A 9,240-nucleotide genomic window follows, 5' to 3' on the forward strand; every position below is an offset into this window, starting at 1 on the left:
TATTATACAAGCCTTTTCTATTTCCCCACGTTTCAACAGAACCATAGGAAAATACCTGGGATCTTGCTGTGTCTATACGTTAAGGGATTGATTCCTTGTCCACCATCATTACTTCCACATCATCAACTCTCAAACCAAAACTCTCACAGACATAGACATACACTGAGGCCTTCCTTGATGAGCTTCCCCCTAACATAAATTCTGGAACCATTTCATCAAAACCAACCCTACTGCTTCCAAAGGGTGCTCTTTGCAACACAGAGCACATTTCCATATTCATGTGTGGTACTTACGACATACGCCTATAGCTCTTGTGAGTTCCTATTTCCATTCCCAGCATCACCACTCTCCCAGAAACCCAGGCTCCAAACATACTCGCTGCCTCTCTGTCTCCCCATGTAGTCCTATTAACGGTTGGCAGATTGTTTTTCCCCCTTACAGTATCTGTCGAATGGATCCCTCCCTTCTCATTCCAGCCACGCGTATTTGAAAGATAGTTGGTTGGGGATTTGAAACATGCCAAGTCGGCAGAGTTAGCACAACTTGTCTGAAAGTACTGGGAAACAGGAGATTCAGAAGGGGCAGCTATGCTCATCCCTGCTGCTCCGTGCGTATAGTCTTCATTCTGTTGAGGACACTGCTGGGCCTTCAAGAGAACTTTCAGTGATGACGGACGTGTTTTATATCTACATTGTACACTATGGTAGTCACCGGCCACACGTGGCTACTGAGGACTTGAAATGTAGCTGGCTAATAAATAAATTGACCTTATTATTATTTTTCTGCAGTTGTATAACTTTATTCGACAATCAGCAGTTAGTTCTCATCCATATTGTTTGTAGATTTTTGAAAGTGGTCACAGGTAGGTCGGTAACCAATGTATGGAGCTTGTTTGGTGAATCTTCATCCTCATTACGTTTTTTGGACAACCGCACCTGGATACAGTATGGGACATTCCTTATTCCTTTGGCCCGGGAGAGCTTTGTTGAGTCTGGTGTCGATACACACACATCTGGAGTTTCCATCTCCTTCATGGCAAATTTCCGGATCTCGCTGAGTGTCTGAGGGGCACGCTTCTTGAAACCCACTCCGTGGGTGCGCTTGTGCATGTTGATGGTGAATTCTCTGGTCCCTACTTCGTTGATGGAAGAACAGCCCTTCTTCTCGTTGCCCTTCTTTGCTGGAGCCATTCTTTGGGGGCCCAGGTGGAAAGGCTAAATTACCCTTATTTAATTGGAATTAGTTTAAATTTAAATAGCTCTATGTGGTTAGTGGCTACCATATTGAACATCACAGATTGAGAGAATCATTACCCATTCATCATCCCAACTTTGGAACTTCACATGAACTCATCTCCTCCATTTTTTATTTTTCATTCATTTATTTATTGAATAAATATTGATTGAATTCCTACTCTCCTTTGTTTATTATTGTACTCCCTTCATTAAGCACAAGCAAGGTCCTTCCCCTCATGAAGTTTATGTTTCAGTTAAGTCCCATTAATCACCAAATCCTCATTATAGTCCCAATTGAAACTTTATTCAACTTTTTCCCACCTCAGCTCTGTTATTTTCAATATAGTCTGAAGATCATTAAATACACCCAACAGCGTGAAATAATCCAAACATTTCGTTTTAGTTTTTGCTCTTGCTATTTGTTTTTGATACTGCAGAAAGGAAATAAAAGTTGCTTTACAACTAGTTGTTTTGGTGGCATGTTAGACACTCTGAAATTAAATATTAGGATAATTGGTTTAGCCCCTAGAAGTTATGAAATGTTCAAGGAATTATTTCATGATGCCCTCTATTTTTTTTTCCCCATTGCCGAAGATCTGCTGACAATAAATGTTGAAATACACAGCAAATTTTGAGTCAGGCATCTTACTGTTCATGCTGATATGTGTCTATATATTGTTTACCTATGTCTATATTTATATATGTCTATGTAGTGCCATAATCTATGTCAGTACAAGTATTTCTACCAAGATTTTTTAAAAATCATCTTACAGAAAGGGAAAAACAAATTGAAGTGGCCCAACTATTCAAATACTCAGTGAAATTGGCCATTATATCTGAAGCTCTAAGTTACAATGTGTGATGTATGCATTTTTCCCCTATGCAAAACACTCAGCATAGTTTCTGAATTGTTTCTCAATAGAAATTTTCTTTAGATAACTTGATAATAAAGCCTTGGTAATCAGATTGAACCTTTTAATTAGCAAAGCACACTTTCAAGTCAAGAGGGGGAAAAGAAAAGAAACTTGTCAAAGATTTTTATCTTCTGATTGTAAATTCATTCAGGACTGTAAATTTGTCAGACAAACCCACTGAACGATCCTAAGGGAAACCAAGTACATTTATGAAGGAAACGCCAACCCCATACAAGTGTCAAAAGGATAGGAAATCAACATCTGTGACATCTTTAGACTGTCAAAAAGACATGCTTTGGGCTGCTCTGGCTCTGCCTTCTTGGGACACCCAAAGGGATTCTTAGAGGCTTGGAACAGCAAGCGTCATTACCGTAGATGTAATAAAGCCTATTTTCCGCAGCATTCTTGGTGATCACTATTTAAACGTGATGAGATGCTGATATCCCCAATACGCTCATGAAAGACAGAGTAACTAAATCTAATTTTTGAGTCTAAAACTGCTACCTTCCCAGCAGAGCCAACAAGCATGACACAAATGACTTTATTTTTACACTTGTAATGAAACTAACTTCTTATATCAAAACCTTGCTATAGCTTAAAGGAATGGGGCAGGGGGCTGAGCGGGGGGTGAGGGGAAGATATTTCTTCCCTAACATTGAAACAGCAGCAAAATAATTTATCCTGATGGGTCCCAAATAAAATGTACCACAATGTTCTGTAGTGGTGAATTAGCTTAACATATGGCTACATGCATAGTACATTCACCAGCATTTGGCTGTGCCTTTTGTAACATAGGGAACAAAGTAAGGAAGAACACCAGTCATCTGGAAGAAATATGGGAACTTCAGGAAACACTGAGAAGGAAGGGCTCGTGAGCCTATCTGCAGATGTCAAGCCTCGGGTTCAATCTCCACCGACAGGCATTCAAGTTACTTTAGCATCAGCTACTCCAAATCCTGAGCTCAGAGGGAAGGCACTAAGTGATCAGCCTTTCCAGCCTCAGAGGGCTTCTCTTGCTCTATTGCCAGGGGGCTTTAATTTTCATCATGAACAAACGGTGCTTTGAAAACCTGCACGTCCAATATGTTTATTGTTTTCATTCGTGTGGTTTTCTTGGTAACCAGTACGGGAGCAGGAGAGGTAGCTGTTTGGGCCTCGGCCTGTGAGGAAGGCAGCTGGTAACAAAAGGTGGCTCTATGCAGATAATTTGTTGTTGTTGTTTTCTATAAAAATAGTTTCTCTCGATAGCAGCATCTGACAGATTATTATTATTATTATTATTATTATTATTATTATTATTATTTGGGTCATGGTTTAATATTCCCAAACTTGCCTGGATGTAAGAATCTCCTGGAATGGTTATTAAATACAGATCACCAAATCCCTCCCGTAGGAATCCTGCTCCAGTGAGGAGGGTCTGAGAATGTTGGTTTTTAACAAGTGTCTCTGGTTTGAGAAACACTGCCCTAGGTTCTCATCCTGCTGCGACCAACTATCAGACAGGGAAGACTGGTACCAAATAACCACACTGGGGTCTGAGCCAGTTCATTAAATCATGATTACAACTATTTTCTATCAACTTCTTCACAACACTCATAGTCTTAGAGAGATATTTATAGAAAGTCGTCCATCTGGCTGGTTACAAAAGGAAGCAGGGGAAATGTGTAGCATAATTTATTAAAACTGTCTTTCACATTCTGAATTGGATTCCGCATGTCTGATAGCTTCAGAAATAGAAATAGCTTGCTCATCTCCTAAACGCTCTAAAATGGGCTTGGCCTCGGTTGTCCAGGAACCAGACACTGAGATGGAGATTTGCATGAAGTTTACTGGGGGAGCAATTGGGATCAATGCCTTTGAAGGAGTGACAAAAGCATCAGTCGATCCCCAAAAGAGCTCTGGAGCTAGGAAGGCCTTTGAGAGTTGTCCCAAACTAAGGAAGATGGCCAGCACTTTATACTGCCCGGAAACGGGCTGAATACGGGCTGCCCTTGGGTTACGACAGTTTTCTTCTTCTGAAAGCAATTCTCTGGGAAAACTCGAATAGGATCCATCAGCAGTCAACATCATCTGGGAAAATGAGTTGGTCCTGCAGGTCCTGGTGGTGATATCAAGGGCATACACCACAGTCTTTACTGCGAAGACCAGATATCGATTCCAACCTTGCTCACCTTCATTCAAACCTGCTTGCTCCACCTTTCAATATAGAAACACACAGGCTGGGGCCCCTGATCACTTCTGAGAAACCTAAGACGCTCTCAATACTTTAAGGCTGGTGATAGAGCAGAAAGTTTGTGCACATTTGCAATGTACAATAAGGGCAGAGTGGGAGAGTCAACATATTTTAGCACTAAGACGTCAGGTTTCATTAGAGTTAGTTGTTCCAGGAAAGCAAAGGGAAATAAAACACAGAGAAACACTAACAAAGACTCACATTACCAGCCTTTTAAATACACTGACCATACATTGGTAGTTTATATTGAAAAAAAAAAAAAGGAAATGTACATTTTACACATTTCAGTGAATCAACATTCTCATCCACTAAGGCCTCTCATCAATCATTTAGTGGTCAGACAACCCCACAAACAAGGAGTGCATCCAAGCTCACTTCTGAGTTATTATGAATTTCAGGTGTTGTGCGCTAGCTTTTCACAGTGAACACTTTCATAGGGTACTCGGCAACATGCGGCACCAATCCACCGCTAAATGGTCTGGTTCTCAAATTTTCAACTGGGGATAATCACACTTAAGTCAAGTGTCAACAGAGGTCTTATTTAACCACGGAAAGCCAGACAGTCGAGCGAGGCTCCAGCATTTCCTATAAGACCCAGTATTCTATGGGACTAGGCTTTCAATCATCCTTGCTAACACGGAGGACCTTTAGGCATAAACGCGCCATTCTGGGTGGAGTACCATATAATCTCATTGGTTTGCATGGTCAATTTGAGAGCAGGCCACATGATGAACTTTGAACATGGGTCATCATTGTTGTGGTCAATGGGAAATGCTTGATGAGCCAGAAAATCCTAGAACCCAAATGTAAGTCAACGTGCCCCCAAAGCTCACTACGGTCACTTGACCTTACTGCTCAGTAACTCTTACTCATCATTGCTGTACTTCTAGGTCTTGGTAATTAACCCAATGTTGGTTTTTGTTTCCATTGGCAATGGCCACCTTCTCTCTGTTCTATTTTAGAAAGAAGGGGGATTTTCTCAGGATTGGTCTGCCATTGGCCTTGGAGAATTTGCTCCTCAGTAAAGGGTGCTCTTCTTCACACCCTCTTGTTCCTCATGCAACACATTTGCTCCTGGCGACTAGCCTTTCCATGGACTCTTTTCACTTGAGTTGGCCATTAATGGAAAGATGAAGGGAGGGGAGACTGTGACCCTGTTCACTGCCCCAGAGTTTCATTCTCTTTACTACCCCTGTCATGACACAAATCACAAAAAGTGTGACCAACTTTGGTAAATGGTTGCCATAAATAGAATTACAACTTAGTGTTAATTTCTCCCTGCTATCTTATAAATACAATTTTTCCAGAAGTACAATGCAACCAAAAATCACACATTTTACTTTTTAAATAGGTTGAGCCCTATTTCCAAGCCTTATACACCTATTCATAGGATCTGAGAGGTCGTATAGAAAAAAATATACGTTTTTCTGAACTCTGCTGTGGGTCCCTTGGACAATCTTCCAAAAATTTTACCCCCTATGCACATGAGTTGGTTTTCTCCCAGTATCCATTCTCCCCCACCTCCCTCCCCCCCCCAATAGAACCGCTTTTGCTAAGGTTGAACTATTTGGCTGGAACAAAACCAAGAGTCATTTTTGAGTTAGAAATGGGGTCAGGGAGGAAGGTCAACGTAGACATGGGAAAAGATGTGTTGGCCTTTGGTTTCCAAAGGTCTTGAAAACAATTGAGGCATGCAGAGGGGCCTGGGATGCTAAATCCAGTACATCATACCACAGGGCACAAGGAGATTCAGGCAAGATCCCTTCAAAGTCATCGCATCAGAATGAATTACAGATGCGCTTTCTTATTCTTCCTAGGAAATATGAGCCGAAGCATCCACATACATGCACGAGCGTATGCCTACACACACATATTACAAGGAAGCATATCAAGAAAAAATATAAATTATGTTTTACCTAATTACTCCACAATTTGCTAGGCATTTTCATAACAGTCACAGGGTTTCATAATATAAGATGTCTTTCTCAAGCCACAGCTTTATTTCTCTGCTCACTTTCAGAAGAAAAGTCATTAAGTTGCTCTATATATGTGCTCTCTCCACCCCTATGCCTTCTATTCTTTCCTCAATCAACTGCAGTCAAACTTCTATCAACATCTCTTCACCAAAATATCTCTTACTATGATCAAGAATAAGCATCACGTTGGCAAATCCAGCGGCCAGCTGTCTGTCTTCATCGTACGCCACTTCTCACAAGGATTTGGTACAGCTGAATAGTCTCTTTTGACTGCTATGACACCGGGTTTCCCTTCTGTTTCATCTGCATTCTCCTTTACTTACCCGTCCTCTTTTCTCAACTTAAATGTCCTTGGTTCTTTTATTTTCTCTATGCATTCTCTCTCTAGGTGATTCTATGCTGTCCTCTGGCTTTAATACCACTTCTATGCTTATGACTTCCACATTCAAGTTCCCACGACCGAGCTGCATGTCTTCTGTGCAAGCAACATCAATAGATAGAAGTGAAATCTGCATCCAGTAAGCTTCTTCCTTTAACCTGGCCAAATACTGTGATTTTCGCCTCCAAAGCTTTCCTTTCCCTAATCATTTCCATCGATAGTGCTCCCACCATCCACTCAATTTGATCAAGTCAAAGACCTGCCCCTTACCTTCAATTCCTCTCTTACTCTGTTATCTATCTCACATCACATCCATCAATGGCGCGTATTTCCTTAAATTCAAAATATAGCCTAACTCAGCTCATCACTTGTAGGACTTGAATTATCAGAATTGTCTCTTACTTGCACCACTGTGAAAGCCTCCTACTTAATGCCTCTGCTGATTCTTACCAACAGCTTTTCCTTTACAGAGAGTATTTTAAGAACATGAATCAGATCAGGTCACTCTATTTTTTTTAAATCCTCCAAGAGCTTCCATACCATGTGGAATAAAACCCAAATACCGTAGGCTGGCCTTTGAGGATGTGCGTGACCAATCTCATTTCTTCCCACTCTTCTCCTGCCTCACACTGCAGCAGTCATGACAGTTTCATGGCTCTTTCTCAAACATGCCAGTGTGTTTGTTCATGCCTCAGGTCGTTTGAACTTACTGCATGTTCTGCCTGGGCCATTCTGCCTGGAACATTCTCCCTAGATCTTCATATGACTGAGTCCCTTGATAAGTCTGGACTCAAATGCCACTCTGTCAGAGAGCCTGCCTTGATCACCATCCCCATGTCCCCTTCCATCCCTGCTATAGCTCCCAATCACCTTACTGCACTGTGTTATTACAGCACTTAGAGTATCTGACATTACCTTCTTTATTTTTTGTACGTCTCATGAAGCCAAAGTCCCTGTGTGTGGTGTTGAATCCGAGAACACAGATCTGTGCCTGGCATGGAACAGACACTCAATAAATATTTGTTGAATGAAGGAATCGGTTCCTTTCTCTGATTTCTCCCTTTTAAATTGCGTCCTTTCATTGGTAACAAGAATCAGACCTTTCTTTAAGCCATGTTCCTTCGAAAATGTCGACTGCAAGTTACATAAAGATCTGACTCAACCTTTGAAATTACCCCTTGGTCGGGCTTATTATTGGATAAGCCACCTTGTCTAACAAGCACTTACAAGGGTCATATTGCTTTCTTCTCATCACAGGGCTATGTTATGATTCATTATGATGGGCAACGTGCAGGTACTATAATAAATAGTTATGTTATTTAGAGACAAAATAGACTCAAGAATCGCTCTTTCTAGAATCCACCCTTGACTAACTCAACCACATCCCACCCACCGAACGTGCTCTTTAGGTTTGCGATTCGAGTAAAACTAAATTACTACGGACTTGTTAGCCCCTTCTACATTCTCTTCGATGGAATTGTAAAAACCCAATTTCATTCCAAAATCCAATTTTATTTCTGAAACACTAAAACTATTTTGGAAGTTTGTAATAAACTCATTTGTTTTATGTATTTTACTTGATGTGAATATTCGTATATTTACCTGCAGCATGATTTATGTGTTTGATTATAGAGTAAGGTCTCAGACCCTATAAGGACCCTATTCACGAAATGCACTAAATGACCTTTGTAAAAATTTTAAAGCCTTCCGTTTCAAATGGGGGTGTTTCTTGTATCTGCTCTCAGTTCTGAGGAGGTGACCTGAGCATCGTCTCTAGGTATGAGTTATCCCTGCTGTCAAGGTAAAACCCTCATGTTTCTCATCATCCATTCTTAACAACCCTTGCTCTTTCAATATATGATGGCACTGAACATCATGGAAAGACGTCTAGCTAAGCTTTGGCTTAATAACATAATTATTAACCGCCAACAAACATTACTTCTACTGCTTCAATTTCAAATAACCTTTTTGGGTCCCTACAACGTAGATTTTTGCATATTTCTTCACTTCATTAAGCCCACAAACAACGGTGACAGGCTGAAATGCTTTCTCTTCATTTCACAAAGGGCTACCCTAAGCATCAGCTAGACTGTGATGTTTGTGAGACTCACAGCTCAAAGTGGATGCAGTGAGGCTTTGACATGTTCTCAGGAGACACTCACTAAATATATGCTGAATGGTCACCAGTGGGCCAGTCTCCCTCTTCTGTTCAATTGTAGTGTTGTTTTGTGAATGAGTCATGTTTTTACATTGTACAAAATTCAAACAATCCAATATCATTTCAAAATCAAACCTCATTTCTGAAATGCTAAATTAGGTTGTATGTTGGAGACAAACTCATTTGTTGGTACATCTAGTCTAAAATGGATACCAACTGATTTATAGACTTACCTTTTTCACTTAATATGAAGATTTGTATGTTTAACTGCAAAATTACTATGGTGTTTGATCACGGGTACAGTCTTACTCAATTGTCTTCTCCCCCGGCAGTCCCTATGTATCT

The 9,240-nt window shown here is 40.7% G+C and overlaps 1 protein-coding gene across 1 annotated transcript; it reads right to left on the bottom strand.

Moving 5' to 3' along the window:
- Nucleotides 1-809: 809 nt before the first annotated feature.
- On the bottom strand, nucleotides 810-1,190 carry LOC117013223 (60S ribosomal protein L31-like). Its single transcript, XM_033090160.1, has one exon. The coding sequence runs from the start codon at nucleotides 1,188-1,190 to the stop codon at nucleotides 810-812; it is 381 nt and encodes a 126-aa protein (XP_032946051.1).
- Nucleotides 1,191-9,240: the final 8,050 nt, after the last annotated feature.

The sequence above is a fragment of the Rhinolophus ferrumequinum genome, chromosome 21, assembly GCF_004115265.2.
Source record: "Rhinolophus ferrumequinum isolate MPI-CBG mRhiFer1 chromosome 21, mRhiFer1_v1.p, whole genome shotgun sequence".
Classification (NCBI taxonomy): domain Eukaryota; kingdom Metazoa; phylum Chordata; class Mammalia; order Chiroptera; family Rhinolophidae; genus Rhinolophus; species Rhinolophus ferrumequinum.

What these genes read in the sequence shown, in the direction of transcription:
- LOC117013223 (XM_033090160.1), bottom strand. Translation starts at nt 1,190, where the DNA reads ATGGCTCCAGCAAAGAAGGGCAACGAGAAGAAGGGCTGTTCTTCCATC.